The sequence below is a fragment of the Lolium rigidum genome, chromosome 7 (genome assembly GCF_022539505.1).
Source record: "Lolium rigidum isolate FL_2022 chromosome 7, APGP_CSIRO_Lrig_0.1, whole genome shotgun sequence".
Lineage (NCBI taxonomy): Eukaryota > Viridiplantae > Streptophyta > Magnoliopsida > Poales > Poaceae > Lolium > Lolium rigidum.
The window spans coordinates 129,178,637-129,200,891 of NC_061514.1; the positions used below are offsets into that span (position 1 = coordinate 129,178,637).

General features: G+C 44.3%; 4 protein-coding genes across 4 annotated transcripts; 2 read left to right on the top strand and 2 right to left on the bottom strand.

The window, feature by feature from the left end:
- Positions 1-5,633: 5,633 nt before the first annotated feature.
- LOC124674722 (uncharacterized protein At4g26450-like) lies at positions 5,634-9,837 on the top strand. The gene is made up of 4 exons (XM_047210770.1): positions 5,634-7,456; positions 8,692-8,872; positions 9,032-9,080; positions 9,433-9,837. The coding sequence occupies exons 1-4, from the start codon at positions 5,634-5,636 to the stop codon at positions 9,483-9,485; spliced, it is 2,106 nt and encodes a 701-aa protein (XP_047066726.1). The 3' UTR covers positions 9,486-9,837.
- A 394-nt stretch (positions 9,838-10,231) lies between these two features.
- Positions 10,232-12,646, bottom strand: LOC124674171 (protein GrpE-like). The gene is made up of 3 exons (XM_047210209.1): positions 12,412-12,646; positions 11,228-11,689; positions 10,232-10,696 (listed from the first exon to the last, which is right to left on the bottom strand). The coding sequence occupies exons 1-3, from the start codon at positions 12,595-12,597 to the stop codon at positions 10,493-10,495; spliced, it is 852 nt and encodes a 283-aa protein (XP_047066165.1). The 5' UTR covers positions 12,598-12,646; the 3' UTR covers positions 10,232-10,492.
- A 1,558-nt stretch (positions 12,647-14,204) lies between these two features.
- On the top strand, positions 14,205-20,140 carry LOC124673700 (F-box protein 7). Its single transcript, XM_047209726.1, has 11 exons — positions 14,205-14,341; positions 15,497-15,580; positions 15,703-15,809; positions 16,389-16,505; positions 16,582-16,678; positions 18,638-18,711; positions 18,856-18,909; positions 18,997-19,101; positions 19,184-19,242; positions 19,347-19,557; positions 19,690-20,140. Exons 1-11 carry the CDS (start codon positions 14,329-14,331, stop codon positions 19,747-19,749), a joined length of 981 nt encoding a protein of 326 aa, XP_047065682.1. The 5' UTR covers positions 14,205-14,328; the 3' UTR covers positions 19,750-20,140.
- Positions 20,141-20,337: 197 nt separating this feature from the next.
- LOC124677212 (acetyltransferase At1g77540-like) lies at positions 20,338-21,356 on the bottom strand. The gene is made up of 2 exons (XM_047213211.1): positions 20,995-21,356; positions 20,338-20,653 (listed from the first exon to the last, which is right to left on the bottom strand). Exons 1-2 carry the CDS (start codon positions 21,292-21,294, stop codon positions 20,564-20,566), a joined length of 390 nt encoding a protein of 129 aa, XP_047069167.1. The 5' UTR covers positions 21,295-21,356; the 3' UTR covers positions 20,338-20,563.
- Between the last annotated feature and the right edge of the window lie 899 nt (positions 21,357-22,255).

The window sequence follows — 22,255 nt, forward strand, 5'->3', positions numbered from 1 at the left end:
AATGCCACAGCAGTTTCCGAGGAAGTGGTGCCCAACAGAAAAATTTCGCAGGCCACGCGGAGAAGTGGAAGGGGCAAGGCATCATGATGAAGGATTCTGCGGCGGTTTACGCTCCGCCAAGAAATGACCCGACGAAAGAAAAGCGTAATGATTTTGGAAATGTCATTTCCAAAACCGAGGGGCATGTGTTATCACCAGAATTTGACCGGATCGAGAGGTGGGCCGCGATTGGAGATGGGCTTGAAGAATATACATAGAAGAAATACATGAATCGGCCTTGTGTACCAAGTTTGGGCTAATTGCCCGTGTATCTGTACCATAGTAGGATACGTGTCGGTTAGGAGTTAGAGTTTTACCCGTGCACGGTTAGGTGCACGCCTCGAATTAGAAAGTCCCCCGGACTATAAATATGTATCTAGGGTTTATGAAATAAACAACAACCAACGTTCAACACAAACCAATCTCGGCGCATCGCCAACTCCCCGTCTCGAGGGTTTCTTCCGGGTAAGCACCATGCTGCCTAGATCGCATCTTGCGATCTAGGCAGCACACGCGTTTATTCGTCTCCCATGCGTTGCTCGTACTGAAGCCTTTTTGATGGCGAGCAACGTAGTTATCATAGGTGTTTTTAGGGTTAGCATTGTTCTTCGTATCATATGCTATCGTCGTGCAACCCTTAGGCATCTAGCCGCCCTTACGCCTGTCACGGGTGTAAGGGCGGCACCCCGCTTGATCATTATTTAGTAGATCCGATCCGTCATGATTGCTCCTTGTTCTTCAAGGATTAGTTTAATATCTGCATTGTTAGGCCTTACAAAGGGTTGGAGGATCCAGCGGCGCGTAGGGTGTCGTTTGCTAGCCCTAGACAGGATGTTCCGGGGATCAACCTCGTGTTGGTTTTTAGGCCCTGTCTAGGATCGGCTTACGATCACCGTGCGCGAGCGCGAGGCCCAATCACGAGTAGGATGTTCCGATTGTGCGGTGAAAACCCCAAATCGTAGTAGGTCGCTTTAGCTTTATCTTGATCAAGCAGGACCACCATCCGATCGTACACCTCGTACGTATCATGGGTGGATCGGCTCTTTGAGCCGATTCACAGGACAACCCGAGAGCCGATCGAGGCTCGTATTTAACGTTTACGTGTATGCCATGCAGGAAACTAAGCGAGGCATCATCCAACACCTTCCCGACCAGGTATAGGTCAGGTGGCACGCCCTTGCGACAGCATCGGACGTGTGACCAGAAGGCTTTGCGGGCCGTCGCTCGGAGGGACCAGGGCCAGCCGCAGTCCTGGGAGATTCCCGGCTCTACGGTGTTGCCCGTCGCTGCCCGCCGGTGGGTTTCTGACCGCAACAATAACTCGATCGTATATTCGGAGAGAGCTCAAACCTTTGCATCCTTGCACCATCTTTCTTGGTTTTTATTTGTATCTTATCCATGTGATGGTTTAGAGCTTGTGCTTATTCTAATGACAAGCTTTATTTCATCGAGAATGGTTTTTGCACGGGCAACTTGTTGCATTTTCGAGGTTGGAGGTTTTACCGGTATGTTTTTTTAGATAGGTCAAACCTTTCATCATTTATTTCTATCCTACCTTACTGGAGTATGATGGTTCCCTGCATGATCTTGTAGAGCTTGTTACTAGCTTCGAAACGAGCCCAAGATCATCAAAATCGGAATCCGGATGCTCAAATTATGGTCTTTCTCGTTTTACTGTTTCTGCTAGTTTTTCTCCAGGCCGGAATTTTCGGCCCCCGAAAAATGGCTAAGGACCTACGAAAATGAGCCCTGGATCCCCCCACCCCCTCCCCCCTCCCCCCCCCCGGAAATTTGGCCGGAAATTTCACTTTCTAGGCCGTAAATTCCGGCCTATTATGCCCCAACGGCTCGATTTTTCTGGGGGGTATAAATACCCCCTTCTTCCTCCTTGGGTTACAGCTTCTCCCACTCTCTCTCCTCCATTGTTGATCTTGAGAAGGTTCCCCTATCTCTCTATCCCTCCATGATTCTTGCCCCCTTTTGTGGGAAAATAGAGAGGAGATCTAGATCCACACTTTGACCAAACCATATCATCTCTTTCTGAGTGAATCTTTGGGATCTAGATCTTGTAGAATTGTGTGTTCTTCTCTTTGTTCTTCCTCTCTTATTCCCCCAATAGCTTATGTAGCTTTGTTGGAATTTGAGAGAGAAGGACTTGAGCATCTTTGTGGTGTTCTTGCCATTGCATTTGTTGCATAGGTTTGAGTTCTCCACGGTGATTCGTGGAAGTGAAAGCAAGAAGGTTGTTACTCTTGGGTTCTTGGAACCCTAGACGGATTCTAGGCCTTTGTGGTGATTTCTTGGGAGCCTCCAATTGAGTTGTGGATGCGTGCCCCAAGCTTTGTGTAAGGCCCGGTTTCCACCTCGAAGGAAATCCCTTAGTGGAACCGTGACCTAGGCCTTTGTGGCGAGGGTCACCGGAGAATAAGGTGAGGCGCCTTCGTGGCGCTCGGTGTGTGGTGTGAGTACCGCATCTTGGGGTGAGGCCTTTGTGGCGTTGGTGTGCATCGAGCAACCACACCTCAAGGTGAGGCCTCTTGTGGCATTCGGGAGCACTAAGCCACTGCACCTCTCCAACGGAGATTAGCACTCGCAAGAGTGTGAACTTCGGGATAAATCATCGTCTCCCGCGTGCCTCGGTTATCTCTATACCCGAGCTCTTTACTTATGCACTTTACTTTGTGATAGCCATCGTGCTTGAAGTTATATATCTTGCTATCACCTAGTTGTTTATATTGCTTAGCATAAGTTGTTGGTGCACATAGGTGAACCATAGTATATAGGATTCGAGCTTGACAAAGTAAACGCTAGTTTTATTCCGTATTTGTTAAGCCCATCTCGTAAAAGTTTTAAACCGCATATTCACCCCCCTTTAGGCGACATCCGTGTCCTTTCAGTCCTCCATATGCCATGTTGGCTACCATATTGACCTGGGTTTCCTTCAAGTTCATCCATGGGCTCCCTTGTTGATTTCCTACGCTGAGTTAGCTCTTATTCTCCTAGAAGGCGTGCGTCCTGGTTTGCGTGGCCGCCCTCGAGCCATGCCTACATGAGGATAACAATGTTTTTCACCAGATGGAGGCTATCTTTGTTGCTTGGGCAAAGACATAGGGGCTTCTTGGGGTAGGTGTTGGAGCTTCCACAAAAGCTTTTTGGCACAGTTCATAATGTTCCTGAAACGGCGATGCTCCCGAGCGTCGTTTACCTTCCTATAGGCGTTGCCATGAAGCTCCCTACTTCTTTGATCCTAAAGGTGTGTCTTCTCGATAGTGCGGTATGATGGTGGTCTAGGTGTTAGTGGTCTTATGGGAGCTTGGCTGTTTGTGAGGTGCTGATATGATATGATACACTTCTTTGGTGAGGTGTTTAGGCGCTTGAAGATGTCCAGCGGAAGAATTGTACTTTTATAGTTTTTGTCTTATCGGTCTTTAGCTAACCACATTTTTTGTTTAACTTTCAAGATTGCTTGTACTCCTGACCGGTTGATGGCTTTGTTAGTTCAAAGTCGAGCTTCAGTCTAAAAATGGTTTATTTTATATTTTCAAAAGGGTAATAACTAAATAATATCATGGGGCTATTGTAGGGGTCGTGCCTTCGTCCGGTTGGCCATCTCCTTCGTTGTTTGTTCTCACTTCAACGTGAGATCAAGAACATACAACTATCGCAACATGAAAACTACCAAAGTTCAATACTTCTTTTTTAGTTTGCAATATTGTCACCACATTAAATCATCAAAGCCTTTCAAAAACATCAGTGCACAAAAAACTACATGTGCAACAAATCCACATTGATCATAACAAATAGTTCAGAAAAAAACGTCGCAATATGCAACATAGCCAACAACTGTACCAGATGCAAATAACATTTGCAACATGAACACCAAACAATATTTGCAACAAAAATTCAAAGTCAATGCATATTGCAGCATGTTGCTGCACAATTGTTTTCATCAAAGAAAACAAAATTCTTGCAGCGTGTCGAAAAAATGTGTGCAACATGAGAATCCCCAATTCACCACATTGTTTATAGAGCATGCCTTTGCTGCCTTGGGTTCGTCATCAATGAGTATGCCTTGTCGAAGCCTTGATATGTATAGGCGGAAGTGTAGATCACCCGTAGGAGAGAAGAAGTTACTCGGCCCGGATCTTTTCTATAAGGCTAATGAGAGGTAGATATGATTTGGAAACACTAGTAGGCCAGGAAATCAAAAGGTAGAGACGCAAAGATTTCTTGTGTCAACTTCTCCATCAACGTGTATTATCAAATCTAGTTACTCCGGGCTTATTCTCCCCGCCCTCTCCATCTTCCTAGAGCTCTGTGGCCCATAGGACTTGGTGGAGACCTCATATGTCTTGAAGATGAGGGAGGAGTGTATTTAGAGGAGCAGAGGAGGTGGAAATGACCTTGTGCTGAACAAGCGACACAAGAACTTTTGGACCGAGGAGAATAATTTCCAAACTTGAACTCTGAAAAAACATTATGTTGAGCGAGTGGACCAATGAGAATAATTTCCAAACTTACCTGCACCATTTTCTGCACTTCCATTTCTAGTAAGTACGTCGGTTGATCCAGATGTGGTATTTTTTTGGTGAAAAAACATTTCTAACAAGTGATAAACAACAATAAAACGAATGTGAGTATGGAGAGGGGATTTGGTGCACATGGGCACCCGTGCTCCATGCACTTTCAGATTTTTGATAATTTCAAAACCTCACATTTCTATGTCTCCAAAAAATATGCCGTTAAATATACTTTTTTAGTGCTGTTGTACTACCATTTTACTGTCAGAAATTTGCCTTTTTTATATGTCCCAAAATACAACGTATTTTTTAACGGGACTTGTTTGCATACATCCGTACTGTATATGTTTATCTATATATTTAACACCATGATTTGCAGAGACATAGAAGTGTGAGGTTTTAGAAGTTTTAAAAATCTGAAAGTGCATGGAGCACTGTGTTCATGTGTCAAAGACCCTTTGCGGATGGTTTGTTCAAGAAAACACTTTTGAGAATTGTAGTAGCGTGGGAAGTGCTACTACATCTATTGTGCACCTACCACCATCCTCACTCCGGTCGGTGCCTCGAGCGTGTCCAACCTAATCAAGAAACCGGGGCACAATGTCCACACGAGCACCTCAAAACTCACCGACACACGGGCTCCACAAACCCCTGGCCCACCTGTCACCCTGCCAACACCTCTGGATATTCCACGGCAGACCCACGTGTACCCCAGCACGAAACGACCAAACAGCAAAACGAAACCACAACTCCTCATTTGACTCATCGCAAAATTATCCTCCTCCACCTTTTTCTCGTAGCTCCGACTCCGGTGACCCCAAATCTCCACCCGATTCCACGCGCCCTCCGATGGTCCGGCGCCCCGCCGCCGCCGTCCACCCGTAAACCGGCCGGCCAGCCGCAGCCCGCCCGGCCTTGGGCTCCTCCGATTCCGGCCGAGCGGCCTCCCGCATTTTTTTAATCCCGACGCCCACTTTCGGCCTGCGCGCGTGGTCTCTGTCGTGCTGCATCTGCCCCCGGCGGATGGATCGGGGCCAGCAGGGCGTGAGCCTGCAGCGGTTCGACCAGCCCCGGATGCAGTACCAGCACGGCGGCGGCCGGGGCCGCGGCCGCATGCCGCACTTCGCGCGAGGCGGCGGCTTCGGCCGCGGCGGCCGCGGGCGGAAGCAGTTCTACCAGCCGCCGCCGCCGCCCATTTCGCCGGGCATGCCGCCGCAGCACAGGTACGAGGTGCTCATGGAGGCCGGCCGCCTCGCCGCCGAGTACCTGGTGGCGAAAGGCGTGCTCCCGCCCGCGTCCCTGCAGCGCGGCGGTAGCGCCGGATGGAGCCAGATGCCGCCTCCATTGCAGGACGCCCCTGCGTTCTACGACTCCCGCCGGAACGGCCGCCAGCGGCTCGACGACGAGTACAGCGATCCTAACCCCCGCTCGCGGCGGAACAATGGTAGCGATTACAACAGCGGTAACTACAATGGGAGGGGGAAGAGGAAGTTTGGTGCTTACAATAGGAATTCAGACTGGGGCCAGGATAGAGAGAGGAGTAGTAGGGGTTACTTGGATAGCCGGAATTACGACGACGGCGACGATGAGGAGGATTCGGCTCCTGGGTATAGGAGGGAGCGGCGCGGGAGTGGGGTGGTTGATGACATTGGGAGTAGCTTGTCCGGGGTGGCTGGGGAGGGACCTGCTTCAAAGGTGGAGGCTGTGGGAGAGTCGGAGTTGGAGGATACTGGGTCGAAGGTGATCCCTAACAGCAATGGCATGACAAGTGTTGATGCCCTGCAGGATGAGAATGATTCTAACAAGATGCAGGAGGATAGTAAGGTGTCCAGTTCAGTGGTCTTGGAGCAAGGGGCGAACGGGGAGAGTATTCTTAATCACTCTTCTCCTAGTGTTGATGAGGAGGGAGAGATAAAGCATTCGCCCTTGCGCTCAGATGACAAGGTTTCGCCTGACAAGCCTGATGGTAGTACTAGTATTATGGACGAGAGGGCTGAATGTGACAAGGCTTCGGATGAGAAGGCTGAAGATAAGGCTTCTGACGAGAAGGTATCAACCGTTCAGAATGATCTCAATGATGATTGCCAGAATTTGCTTAGCCAGTGTAGTTTTGCAAGAGCCCCAACAAGACCACGATCAGTACTTGCGCATAGGAATGGAGCACCGGCCCGTAGAGATGCTGCATTGGCCGAACAGGTAGATCTGGCTCCTCCGACGCTGATTGATGAAGTAGCAAGTGGCAGCTCCTTGACTGACGTTCAGGGAGGCAATAAAGATGGCCTTGTTTGCCTGGAAGATACTGAGCCAAGCATTGCTTGCAATCAAATGGTGGAACAAGCGACTCTCCAAGAAAAAGAAACACAAGATATGAGAGAAAATAATAATACTGCACAACATTACGCAGTTCAGGAGGCTAAGGAGCAGGATGGACTATGTCCTACATTGACATCTCATCAAGATTGCTTGAAGCTTCAAATCAGGGAAGGAGTGGAAATTTACAATATTGACACACCACCACAAGATGAAGACTTGACTGATTCAGCTGATAAAGGGAAAACAGTTTGCGTGGAATTATTACCTAATATCGGAGCTGAAGCTGTTGTCAAAATGGAAGAGGAAAAGCTTGGTCAATCTAGCTCGTTTAAAATACGTGATCTGAACCTGATTGGTAGTCCAGAGAATGCTGAGATACGACATGATCTTGGTTTTGGCCAATGCTCCACTAATGTATCTTCAGTGGAAACACGCAATCAGCAGCATTTGGACTTCGTAGCATCTATGGATAATGCAACTAATACTGACATGTATTCCCACATTCCATTGGATGATAAGGTTGTTATTGATATCGAAGATGACTCGCCAATTGAACCTAGTGCATGTGACACTACAAGAGCAGAGTGAGTTACTTTCTCTCTCTCATTTCATTCTGCTGGTAGATATACGCAAGGTTTTCAGTATCGAGATACTATGTAGTATCGTTTTTTCCATCAACAGTCTCGTATCGTAGGATCATATCGTCGTATCATGATACTATGAGATATCTATTTTTTCAAAATACAATCGATTTATGTACTAAATAAATAGTTACCTAGCACATTTTTCTACGAAAACATAGTACCATGGCATATTGTTTTCGTAAGGGAGTTGTATATCATATTCTAGACTTGGAGCATGCTGCCTAACGCCACAAGAGCGATGGAGAGGTGGCAAATAGCATGTTTAGTCCACAACAGGAACCCAATGAAGCAATTAGCTACTTATAATAAGGTTCACTGATGTCAGCATGTTAACTAATTCTTTGATTAGTTTTAACTGACGTGTGGTATCGGCGTATCGCTTGTCGTAGAAGTATCGGTATACTACCGATTCAAGGCATGGTATCGCACTCTGACAAAGATACCACCGGATTGAGATACACGGTGCGATACGGATCGTTTAGTATCGTAAGATACTAGGATCTGTATCACAATACTGACAACCATGGATATACAAGAGTGATCATTTCATATCCTTTTCAGCGTTATGAACTGACTATGACTGACCTTTAAGAAACATGCTTGGACTCTAGCTGACCATTTTTGTGTAACCAGTTATATGGATCAGGAACTGACAAAATCTGTAATAGGTAGAAATAGGCTGTTAGGTGTCCACCCTAGTTTCATTCCTGGCAAATCTTGCCATCTTAGTATCAGCAACAGCAAGATATGTACAATCATATAATGCCATTAATATGATAAGCTACTGCATTCACAGTCAAAAAAAGCATGAAACTAATTTGTAGCTGCTGGATTTAAAGTAATTCAGCTAGAGAGCAACAACTTATCACTGCTTTCTAACCCAAACTTACAACTTACATTTGTGGCACAATGCCGTAATAATGTTGAACATGGACGAGGTGGCATGGTCTTTGGCTGAACTATGGTGCGACCATCCCTTCAGTATTTCTGCATAATCCATCCGGTCACTAACATGGTGCAACCCTCTCAATGGCGTACCAATCTATGTCTGAGTTGACTCCTCTTTATTAAGTTCATTGATGTAACATTCGTTTATCAGTTGTGGCTGCTGATTTACATGTTTGAAATACTTTTTTGCATTTGTTCCTGTCCTGATACAATCTACTGTTGAACAGAAGCGGGATAGTATACTCAAGCATAGATACTATGATGCAGCCTGCTGTGAACACCAACATTTTTCCTGGTTTGCAAGATGATTATAATCTTGCAATTCCAGATTTCCTTGGTGCTGATATGCCATGTTATCCACCAATACAAACAGATGTTCATGCTGAGATGGGCCTAAACGAGTCAGAGGTGAGGTTTCCTCTTTCCTGGTATTGTTAGTCATTCATTACAAAGGAGTCTATATACTTTATGACTAAATTTTATGGTGTCATTGTTCTACCACATTTTTTAGATGCGTTCTACCCACATTTCTTTCAAAGTAATGGGTACATATTTTCGTTCTTGCAGGTCATCACTGTCATGGATGATCCAATATATGGTTCTCTCACTGATATTGGTAATTGATACTTCTCTACTCAAGTGCTCATGCGACTGTTTTCATATCATGTTGGTTTCTGCGTAATGTTTCTCTTGTTTATTTACACTGAAGGATGAAGACTGCTAAAATTTCAAAAGACTACAAAAGATATGCCTAAGCTTTTATTTCTGAACTCACAAGCGCAAAAGTTTAGTTCATAAGCTAACCTGCAGTACAGTGAAAATGCTGATAATGTAGTGTCTATGTTCACTTTGGTCGGCAAATCACAGCTATCTGTACAATTGGAAAAGTGGTGTCTCATCTTACGATTTAGCTTATACTTTGACCTTGACTGAGATGCAAATCTCTAATTTCTTTTTCATTGTTTCAGGTTTTATGGAGGTTTGGGACCAGCAGCCACCAGACTACGCGAAGTTCTTCTGATGAGGCATGAAATCTTTTTGCTGAAACTGTTGAAGAGTTTGACGGATCAACACGGGCTTTTTTTTTTTGGTATAGGCGGAAATAAATAGATAGCTTGCTGCACGGTTAGCTCAGCACACACAAACACACTTCCAGGGCCATGTTGGCCACTCCTGTGAAGCCAAGGTCTGCACGGTTAGCTCAATCAGTAGAGTAGAGGTGGTTGGTGGTTCTCGTCGCCTGGACCTGGCGGGCAAGTGTACCATGTAATTCGTGGCATACAGTTGGTCCCATGGTGCATCCATCCAAAAGGATTGACATTTCTTGTATAAACAGTTTGATATGCAATACATCCATTTGTTCTTTCGACAAAGGTTGCCTCAGCAGGTCCTTGGAGTCGTTGAGCTGCAACTTGGTGGCTTGTGACAACGATCAGCGTCACCGTGCCCTGGCGTCCTGAGAGATGAAGATGCCAGGCCGAGTGAGAGCGGCTGCCTTTGCCTGGGGTTTGCCACTGGAGTTGTCGAGTTTACAAGCAAGCCTGCAATATTGGAAGTTATAGGTGCCTAGATGGCTGATATACGGTGGAGTATCATAGTTTTGAAAATGCTTGTAGTATTGAACAGTTTGTCTTGTTAACCATCAATGCTACACATAAGAACCTCAAATATCTTGCAATTTTGCATTATGAAAAAACATTTTTTTTACTCTCCAACTCCAAGCACATGCGCTTTCAGGTGTAACGCATGTGCTTTAATCCGAGTGGACAAGTTAATGTACATTGTCATTCAAATCTTTAGCGTTTACACAGACAAAACACAACTAGCAGTAGAATGGCACAAGGTAAAATTCTTTAGGATCCTTGCAATCAGCATAAATGTACATTCTCATATGTGTTGTTTCAAAAGGGACTCCTTTGGAATCAAAAGACTCTGGTCCATATCCATATTAACAGTACAATGTGAGCTCCCAAACAATGGTGCTCTAGCTACAACGACTTGCTACTTCTGCCCAGGTTGACGGCGGATTCAGACAGCAGCATCCTCTTTGGTATCCTCCACAGGCTCCTCCGAGGATGCGGAGCTCACGTTTTGGTCACCAGGACCAGTAGAGACCTTCACGGTGGCAGGCCTTAACACCCTCTCTCTCAAAAGGAAACCTCGGTGAACTTCGTGTGAGACAATCCCTGCCTTGAATTGTGTGGATTCTTCTCTTGCGATAGCTTCATGAACCTAAGAAAATGAAGGTATCAGCTCCTATTATGCTGCCTATTATGCGAAAAGAGTAGCTTGAACATGATTTTGTATTTCCTGGTGGAAGCATTCTGCATGTGTGAACTCAAACCATGGCATGTGCTTAAACAAACATTTTTGTCAACAAACAATCAATTTAGATGCTAATTATTATTTAAACGAACATTGTGTTCAAGGCAGTAGATAAATGACTTTCTCAGCACAAATGATAATTTAAAATTCACAAATGCATGTTCATGTAGTTGGCAGCTAAGCTAAAATCACAACATAACATTTTTAAATATGAAACAGGGATAAATATTAAGTAATCATTTGACCAACATCTTACCAACAATCCGCTTCTTGAGATACAAATGTAGTGTTTAACTAACAAGCCTACTTCATTTACATAACAGACTACGTCCAAAGCGAACATAAAAAGCATCAATATGCATGTGTTGATACTAGCTAAATAAGTGGCTCCGATAAATGAAGTAAAGTGGGTGATGGAAAAGAAAAAACTGTACTTACCAATGGATCAAATGGCTTGCCGACAGTTTCAATAACCCCTACACCTAAGCTTTTCAATGTTTCTACTAATTGCTTGTAAATGCCTTGATAGCTTGTGCTAATCTTCTGCTCCTTATCAGTCTCCAGGGTGACCTCTACATTTGCCTTCTCAAAGCTATCAACTAGAGGCAACAGACTCTGCACAAGATCCACTTGTATACTCGATGTAAACTTTGCACGGTCCTTTTCAGTCTGCTTCCGGAAATTCTCGAGATCAGCATTCAAGCGAAGAAACTTATTCTTCCCCGAAATTATTTCAGCTGTAATACTTTCAAACTGAGAGGCTGCTTTACTTCTCTCTTCCTCCAGGCCAGCGATTGCCTTCTCGATGTCACTAACAACATCATCGTTTCCATCTAGAAAAGCTTTCTTGTATAGTCGAATTAGGTCATTCATAGGAGGGAAATCTTCCCCTTTTACAACCTGCACTAACACCAATCTGTTTAGTGAAACTTGATAAACCAAATTCCATCAAATACATAACAAGAAGCTCTAAAAACAATCAGCAACATATGATTATTTTCCATGTACGTACCAATATTTGGGTCATTTAATAATCTTGTGGCTCACTGGTAGCAAAAGTAGCTTAACATGCTGCAACTGTGTCTTAACACCTACAGTTACTTGTTCTATGGCTATGCTCAGTCTTGTTAAGTTTAGCTGATGAGTGACGAAACAACATTTCCATGTTCTCCATTTACCCATGTAATTGCCAAGTTTATTTTCTTCTGAATGTGGCCAGCCGTTGGCTAACACTAAATGCTTTTTTTTTTGGAAACTTCACTAAATGCTATTTTTGTGTAGAGCATACTACTGTACTGTAATTTGAGTGCCTATCAATTATCTCAAGCTTACCGTACGGTCCGTACCCATCAGAATTTACCATTAGTCGCTCAGATACTCTAATTAAAACTTTTAATTGAAAAATATATATGAAGCAACAAACATAACACTTCACAGCATGCATACGGAAGACAAATCTTGAGCTAAAAGAGTAATCTTATCGAAAAGAATCTCCGAAAACAGCACTCCTCCCAATCAGCTAACCCCTCTAGGAGGACCAAAGAGGCGAATTCTCCACGAATCGAGTAGAGAATCCAAATCTGATAGCTAACAACAGTGCGGACAGAACCGAAAGATCTTACCTGTGGGTCAGCGCCGGCTACTCGGAGCGGCGGCAGCGCTGCATTGGGGCGCCGGAAAGAGAGGAAAGCGGGGGGTTGGCGGTTGGATTTCCGGGCAGCAGGTACGGCGGCGGGCGGAGTGAGGCGGCGACGGGTAGGGTTTGCGGCGGCGGAAGCGGCGGGGTAGGTGCAGAAGGTTGCCGCCATACTGGATGCCCCCTATCGTTTCGCTTCCGCGGTGTCTGGAAAGTACAGGAAACCGCAACGGGGAAATTATACTGTACAGACAAGGGACCTGTACACAGAAGCATTTTAGATACTACTCCCTCAGTCCCACCTAGGGTTTGCGCATATTTTTAGATTGTAAATTTGGTCAGCACAATATTAATTATACAATATTAATATCTTAATTTTTTACAATATTAAATTATATCATGTGAGTTTTTTAATGATATATATTTTATAATATATATCATGTATTATCATGTTCAAAATTTATGATCTAGAGATACACACAAGCCCTCTAAACCGGGATAGAGGGAGTATAAACATTGTCTAGCTTATTTAGACTTTTTTTTTGCGAAAAAGCTTGTTTAGAAAAACTTGCCTCCAACTTCTCCTTAATTGTTGTATAGAAAAATCTGGATATATTATAGAAGTACTAGTAGAGAAAAAGTACGGAGCACCCCAAACATAATAAGATTACATTGAAATTCTTGGATAACCTAATGACCATTACTGGCCCCACAACGAGCCGACGCCGTTCCACTGTCTCCACTCCCCTACCGAAACGGGCATGATGTTGTTGATGATAAGCGAGAATTCTTTGTGCACATGCTCATAAGGACCAACACCCTAGACCCGAAGTTGTCGTTGTTGGATCATTAAATCGATCTGAATCTTCTGGCACTAAACCGATAACACGGGTAGGCTGAACAAGATCCATCACTCATGGGACCAGCAGCCAGAAAATTCCCCACCCTCCTCAACACCACCAACAAGATCACCGCCGATGAGTTGGACCAGGGGGTGGGTATACCTTATTCTTATCTCGCACATCACCATCATAGCCACCATAGCGTTGTTGTCGGTTGGCCAATCTCTAACTTTAGGGAACTTACTATAGCGCCGAGCGTAGGTCCGAGGTCCCCACCCCTTCTCGCCATCGGAGTGGCCAATAGAGGATGTCGGACCCCATTGGTCCCGATCGAAGAGAAGGGAGAGGGGGAAGATGGCGGCAGCGGATAGGGTGGAACCCTAGGTCGCTTCCTTTTTTATTTCTCTAGAGGAAAACACTTTAGTTCCTTCTTAATTTTATTTAGAACTTATTTCAAGAAATACTTATTTCGAAGCAATTTAGAGAAGTTTAGTTTTAAATTAAAATTCAATTAAATAATTAGAATCATTCCTAAACCACCAAATATGGCAGGTAGTGAGTTACAATAATATAAGTGCGCTTCTGAATACATTTGGTTGATCTCTCGCACAAGGTTATTTTCTAGGTACAATTGGTTAGGGTTGTGATGAAGAAGGCTGGCAACGGTAGGGTTTGTGGCACCTCTTTCTCTGATTTGATATGGATATGTGTCATCGAGAGAGGATGATTTAGCACAGGGGAGGGAGGTAAATCGGTGTAAAGGAGTTATCTAGAATTTTTAGCACAAGTCCAGATCAATGCCAGCCTGGGTGGGAAAGAAATTTTGCGGGCTAAATTAGTCACACGTCACGTTGTAAAACCAGGGTGTACTGACCTGGTGGACCAATCAATTTATGCCCCTTAAATTTGTGGTCGTAGAGGAAGACAAAACTCTGTGGAGGCCTCGAGCGTCTCCTCTCTTCTCCCCCCCTTCGAACGCACGCGATTGGGATCGGCTGCGCGTGCCATCCCCGCCATTCCCCGTCCCTCCTCGCTCCGATTCGTCCGAGTTTCTGCACCCCATGGCGTCCCCAGGTACACAAGGCTACTCACTCCACGCGAATTTGTGGTTTCATTCGGAGAATTTTGTTAACCTTGCTGTTTCCCCCGAAAGAAATCAACTTTCCATATCCAATACGGCTTGTGATGGATTCCCCTACTCCGCCGTGCACGGGAGGCTGCCGCAATCACGAGCGCCGGGCGACTAAGAAGCCCAGTCCCCTCTCCTCCTCTGTGCATCCAAATCTCTCATCTCAGGGCCCTAGCCAATCCACCTTTAGATTAGGCATGGCTCCACTCTAAATTTGCTGAGCTGGGCGTGGAGTTTCACTGGCACAACAACTAAATTGCGTTCAGTTGTTTAGGTTGGTAGGCGGTGAAGAATGGATTTCTGTGCTGTTGGTTTTCTGTGTGTTATGGCTGGGTTTTTCTTTACGATTTAAATTGTCATTTCTCTGCTCTTTTTTCATATTGCGTTGAGTTCTTCTCTATATTTTGTGGAAAATTTGCTGCTAGGTTTGTTAACTTATTGGGACCATCATGGTGCTGATTTGCCTCATTTTTTGTGAAAAACTGTAATTATAGTGTATCATTTCTCACCAGTTGGAGTAATCCGATAAATGGTTCAGCGGTTTCCGATAGCATTCCTTAGTTGAACAAACTAGTTAGACAATCATCTGGCATGCCACCAAATCACGTGTAATCACACTACCTCATCACCTATCCTAATGAAACACTACCTAAGCGGGGACCGGGGAGCATCTTTTTTTAAGGAAGAAGGGCTGCCTCTACTAGTGTATAGAATTTAAATGAACACTCAACAAGGCATAATGGTCCGTCAGCATAGTGTTTGTTATTAGAACTTAGAGTTACATCTACCAAGTGCTATAATTCGAATTAACATTCAACAAGGCACATCAGCGCCATGAAGGAATGGTATAGTGTTGGTAGAACTTTGAAGTACATTCACAAGGGCTAGAATTCAGCGACATTCGACAAGGTCACTAGGCACATTGAGTTCATGAGTCATGCCGTGTTTTTCTTTAAAGAACCGACGGCACAGAGCATATCTGAGCATATCTTGCATGCAGGAACTATCCTACTTTGAGGCCTCTTTATTTTTCTTGCAGAATTTTGGATAAGTTCTCACTTCGGAAAACTTATGTGATGCATCGTTGTCTTCTCATGCAGATATCTCCATTGATATTCGCCCAGAGTTCATGTCATTTGATCTAAGAAACGCGAGATATCTCTCAACTGATAGACCTTGGCTGAGTAAGTACCAACATTAAGTGGTTCCCTGGCCCCACTCTCATTGGTCACTGAGTTGTCCATTAGCTCTAGCATAATGGAAGATTTACGAGCTTTGTGCCTTCTTCTATCGCTTTCGTTCACAGAACTATATGGAGTACGACTTCCACCCGTCTCACCATTCAGCAGTTTGAGCAGTAGGCCCGATCCGGCGCTTATTCACCAGTGCTTACCTGATGAGCTGCTTATCGAGGTGATGATTATGTATTTGCATAGGACCCTTTACAATCTTTTTATGCATGTATTTTAAATCTTGTGCTAAATTATTAACTCGGTTTTAATTATGTACTGTACCCATTCTCAAATAGGTGTCGTTCAAAAATGTGAGCGGTTGAACTTTTAAAATTCATAATACCAACATAAGCAGAACTGTTGGATCTGTAACACCATCGTAATGATATTAGTGGGTTTTCCATCAAAAGTGCCTGTACTGTTGTTGCTAATATAAAAAAGTAGCAGTCAAATGCTTTTATTCAAGACCATTTCAGTTTCCAAAACAACAAGTAAAAATGAAAGGGAGTCTTACCTCTTAAGTGAACATCACTATTCAAGTCAGCATATCATAACATATTTGCATTAAAGCAAGTTAATAGTATTTCTTGATTGACCATAGGGTAAGTATCTCATTCTATCTTGACATCAGTGTGAGAAAAAAATCCTAATATTAGATCACAGTAGTTAATCCATATTGTTTCGCTGAACTGTTTTGTGGCAAGAGTACAGTTATCAACACCATATTGCTGTTCTTATTTTGTGGCAATATTTTCAACAGATCTTTGCAAGAATGAGCCCATATACTTTAGGAAGGGCTGCTAGTGTCTGCCGCAAGTGGAAATATACTGCACGCAATCCTACTTTGTGGCGTAACGCTTGTCTGAAAACGTGGCAGGTTAGTATACATATCTGTTTAATTAGTTGGTTTTCACATTCGTGTTCCTCAAAAATCTGACTCTTTTTATATAAAGAGGAATGGAATGGAGGCAAACTACAAGATGGTGCAGTCATTATATGATTCTTCCTGGAGGAAAATGTGGGTGCAGAGACCAAGAATCCAAATTGATGGTAAATATCAAGTAGCATTTCTGAATTTTATTGTATGATATGTTGCATTAATACAATCCTATTTATTCAAATGGCAAAGTGCATTGAGGGTTATTATCTTTGGTTTTGAATCTGTTCAACCTGACCAGGCGTTGTGTAAGAAACTAAACCCTAATTACTGAAAACTAGATGAAAGTAAACGACGGTATTCTTCTTGATTGATTCCCAATTTGTACATCTGATGTCCCTTGTATAGGAGGACTTACTTGACCCCTAAGTAATAATCTAAAGGATACAAAACTGATCTCTTAACTCTAAATTACCTCTTTCCTATTTAGATAACTTCCATATATCTCAATATAGCATAATCCTTCCTACACATAACAACTACCTACCCCTTGACAAGCAGCTTGTCCTCGAGCTGCTCAGGCGGTGGCCACGGTTGCCGCCCAAGGTAACCCCACATTAATGAAGTGTAACGCCAGCTCCTTGTGTTCTGAGAGTTGCTGAAGACAACTCCCTCCCTTTGTGGGTGTAGCAAAACATGATATTTCTTGACTAATTCTGATCCTGCTGCTGGAGGAGGTGGCACTACTTCCGCTCCTCCTTGTAGTTTCTCTACCTCCACTGCTTCAAGCTGCATCCCTTTTGTTGAGGGGGTTAGCTGCACCTACTGCTGGTAGGTGGGAGGCAGAATTGGGGAGGGATTTGGCGTGGGATGTGAGCTGTAAGGTGGGGGTGCGAAGTGGTGGAGGTGGCCAATCTGCCCAGTGGGCAGGATTCCGATGGCAGTGGCAATTCCTCCACTGGAGAAGGGGGCACCAGAGGTGTTGTTGGTGAGGGACGTGGAGGTGGTGTCATGGGTGGCTGTTGCATCCATGGAAACTGGTGGCGGGGGCAGGGCTGGCAGTCGTTGCTCGAGCGCCATCAAGCGCTGCTCCAGCCCAGCGAGGAACACCTGGTCCTCCTCTCGTTGGCGTGTGAGGTTCTCCAACTGTTTCGCGATGATCTTCATCTGCTCCACAACCTCTATCTTGATTTCTTTGCCCGCCATCGTAGATGGCTCTGATACCAAATTGCAAGAAACTAAACCCCAATTGCTTAAAAGTAGACGAAAGTAAACGACAATGTTCTTCTTGATTGATTCCCAATTGGTACATATGATGTCCCTTGTATAGGAGGACTTACTTGACCCCTAAGTAATAATCTAAAAGATACAGATCTGATCTCTTAACTCTAAATTACCTCTTTCCTATTAAAATAACTTCCATATATCTCAATATAGCATAATCTTATGTTCCTACACATAACACGTTGCCTAAGAAATTCCAATTATTTCTGGTTTTAGTAACATAGTCACCCTGAAAACAAAGTATACGATTTATGGAAGTTCTGTCAAGATCTTTTGCAACAACAACTAATCTGGTTGTCCCAAGCAAGTTAGAGTAGGCTATATATAGGAATGGCTGGTTTTTACGTTGGCTCGCAAAGCCTATCACAACCTTCCTCCATTACCCGGGCTTCGGACCGGCTATGCCTTGAAAACATAGGCAGTTTTAGATTCACAAGACTATGTCCAACTTTTTTGCGCATCTGCTTTGCTCACACTTGAGGTCTGGAGCTTCAAAACATAGTTCAAGTAGAACACAGATGCTAGTATGACCTGTAGTAAGCATGGTATGAAAGGTATATTGGGTTGTTGATTTATGCGTTGGTGCTTAACTGCTTATAGTGGTGGACTGGTGGGTGCTCACATTCTTCTTGAGAAACATCATTTACGCTTTTTTATTATTAATATCACTTTCACTGAAACGTGTTCTAGTGTATTAGGAGGTAGCATTTTTTCCTGGTAAATACTTTATCAAAGACCAGCTGAAAAGAGTTACTTTAATTTCCTGAATGTATTGTTATTTATGTGTCTGCTTGAGCATATGTTTGAGTTGTCTCTTCCTTGACGTTTGATATTTTCTGCTTCTTCAGGTCTTTATGTTAGTAGAAACACATATATTCATACTGGAATTACAGAATGGCAGTTCAAGAAAACTGTCAATGTGGTATGGTGGCACTCTGTTAATTTCGGAAATAATTCTTGCTTACTTGAAGACAATTTTGCTTCGCAAACTCTATTGTAGGATAATATTATTGATTTTTCTTATTGTTACAAAGTTAGCTTCATTAGCTTTTCTTTTGACTTATAGGTTTGCTACTACCGTTACTTGAGATTTTTTCCAAGCGGGAAGTTCCTCTACAAGGTCCCCATTTGAACTCTTCTCATGGTGAACAGTATAGTAATTATTTGTGAAACATCATTTGATGTTCTGCTTTCTTGCGATGAGCAGATATCCCCACAGAAAGTTAAAGATGTTGTCAAGTGCATGCACCTCCGAGCATCAAAAGGCGATAGTGTGTTTAAAGGCGACTATACACTGTCTGAGGATGGGCAGGTAAAACATATGGGACCCTGTCTACGAATTCTGTGGCACTATCCATCATTTGCTAACATTAGCTTCTCTTACTTGTATGCAGATAGAAATGGCACTTCTATATCCAGGGCATAGGTACACGCTTGTTAGGATGCGCCTTAGGTATTCACTTAAATCTATGCGCTTTAGCCTGTAGGTATTGACTCTATTGGTGTTGCTAATGACCACCTTCCATAATTTTCCAATTTTGCTCCAACATTCTTCAGGGTCAGAGGAACTACACTAGGCGCAAATAACAGGCTGGATGTCTTAAAGATCCTAACCACAGGGGTGAATGGGACTGAACTGAAAAACTGGAAAGGCAACATACTTGAACTTATTGAGGGCTGGGAGGAGAATGAGACGCATGACCCAGACGTGCCTGCTGTTTCCCACAGCAGGGGTTTGACTCCCTTTGTGTTTATTCCGTTTGAGGAGGTATGCCATATAATCTACCCTAAGTGTGTGCTATGTTTATTTATTTGTCGTTGGAAGGGGCAGCTCGTAGCCTCGTACTGATTTCTATCCCAAGCATAGTAATACAACTGATTCAACACTTGCATTTTTCAGGTTGATACTTCAGTGCTAAACCTACCAGTGGAGAAGATGGATTACTTTGTCCCCGGGTGAGCTACCTCGTGAAGGTACCAGGACATCGGGGAATGGAAATGGTCGAATTCTCATTGCATGCGAAGGTTATGGTGCGGATGGAGACGATAAGCATATTTCGTTCCAGACCGAGTTCATGTTGGAGCGATTTGTACATATGTAGTACTTGTCTTTCCTTTTCAGGTTTTAGGATTGTTGTTGTATGGTATGTATGCTGCTGCTTTGATGTGGCCATAAAATGAACGCCACGTTGAAACAGGGTGGAAACACCCTCCCACAACACAAAGTTATGTATAACTATGGGTATCTAAGGCTGTATTGCGTAACTGTTGAGTCTAGTTAATAATATCATGGTGCCTGAACAAAGCTATGCATAATTATGGGTGCCCTTTTGTTGTATCGAATTACGGGTGCCCTTTTGTTGTATCGTATAGGTTTTTGCATGCTGTGTCAGTATTTTCTCTGAATCTATATGCTCCATGCGGAACAATCACAGTGTAGAAACTGCTGGCTCTCGCCAAATGCTGCTGGTTGCTGCCGCCCTCTGGTAGTACGTGTGGGTAGATGTTCATCCAGTTTTTCTGGTCTACTGATGCTTGTACATGAAAATGATAACCTGTTTATGTTTAAACATCTGCCTTCCATACCAAGTGTTTTAAGGTCGACCTTACAACGTTTTTTACATAATAAACACCGAATCTTGAGCGCAACAGACGCAGCATCGAAGGGCTTACAAGATGCAGTGGACATGGCTGATCAGCTGATTATTCAGTGGTATATTACATCGCAGATGAGCACACTCACAGCTTCTCGGTGAGCACACTATTAACTTTTTCTACATGCTACTGCTGGTGTTGCCGTGTTTGGGTTCGTCTTCATTGTAGAGGAGCTCGTTCCATGCCGGATTGCGGGGAAGGTATGTGTCCTGCAGTTGAAGAAACATGCGTCAGGGTCACAAGATTGCAGCCTGTTCAAGACCATGTTTTGAGAGGAGTTGAAGAACAATTAGCTATCAATTTGGAGATGTTCTTAAACAAGATTCATGTAGACATAGCCAGACAAAGCTACTACAGCTATGGCCCAGACCAAAATGATGTAAATCCCTGAAAACGATGAATTTCCCAAATCTTGAGATATCAATAAAGAATTCCATTTTCCTTTACTGGTACTGAAAAACCGACCATGATTTCATTTTCATTTTTTTGCGGCAGATCTGATTTGACCTCGGAGTAGTTCAGGTGAGGAAAGGAGGGGAGAGGAGGTCACCAAGATGTAGGAGCAGGTGGGGATGACACGCATGCCGTTGCTCCGCGCGTGGGCGAAGGCGGCGTCGCAGAGCCGCGCGGCGAGGCCCAGCCCGCGCTTGCTCGCCGGCACGTACGTGTGGACCATGTCCATCGCCGTCGGGGACGCGCCGCCGCGGCCGGAGGAGGTGCGCGAAAGGTCGACGAGGCGGTACTGGAGGAAGGCCTCGCCGTCGGGCGTCTGGAACTTCCGCGCCTCCTCCCTCCAGACGATGCTGTTTTCCGACGGTTGCCGCTCACCGGCGCCACCATCCTTCGCCATCGTGTTTTTTTCCGTTAGTGTTTTCTGTTTTCTTTCGAGTGAATTTTGCGCGGTGGTGCGACCTGCGGCTGCCGGCTGGGGCTGGGGGATCACACGTTTAGCTTAAATTCATGGTCGCCGATTATCAGAAACACACGCGAGAAAAAGTAAGGCTGTGTTTGGTAGCAAAGTTTTTTTAAAGTATTTGAGCAATACCACAGTTTTTAAAAATACCGCAGTTTCAAATACTTTGATGTGTTTGGCTATGACTACAAAATGCAGTATTAATACTTTAGTATCTCTCAAACTGTAGTATTTTTGAAGTATTGAAAAAACAAGCCCAGACCTCTTTTTTTTGAAACTGAGAAACCTATAAAAACGTTCCCGCCTCGTTCGTTACTAGCCATAAAGGAGAGATACCTTTATCTTTCGCCCGTTTGTTTGATCCGGCCCCGCGACCGTGGCGAGGAGTCGGTGAGGACGAGCTTAATCTCCTCACGCGCCTCTGATCTGCCCATGGATAGGAACGCGGCGACCACCCAAGCAGACTTCTGAAATCAGCGATATCTCGACGAAGCAGGGGCGGCCGCGTCCCCGAGCTTCCCAACGTGGCCCCGTGGGACTTTGGTGGTGGCGGTCTGCGTTCATTGTCTCGGACAGGGAGCAGCTCAACAGCCTGACTCTAGCGCCATGCAACAACCATGCATAAGGCGTAACACTATGTCAGTACAGGTCAAAGTCATCATCCATGCAATAGAAATGCACGCATCTATCAGGAAAGAGATCATACATAACAATCGGTCAAAGCCTGAGAGGGACTGTAAAAACAGCACTTTCCAAACGGTCTGCAGTTTTGGCCAAAACTGAGAAATACTATGGTATCAAGAAACTGCAGTATTTCTTCTCCATTTAAAAAATACTTTAGTTTTGCAACACTTCAGTTTTGGAAAAACTTTGTTGCCAAACTAAGCCTAAAGCGTGT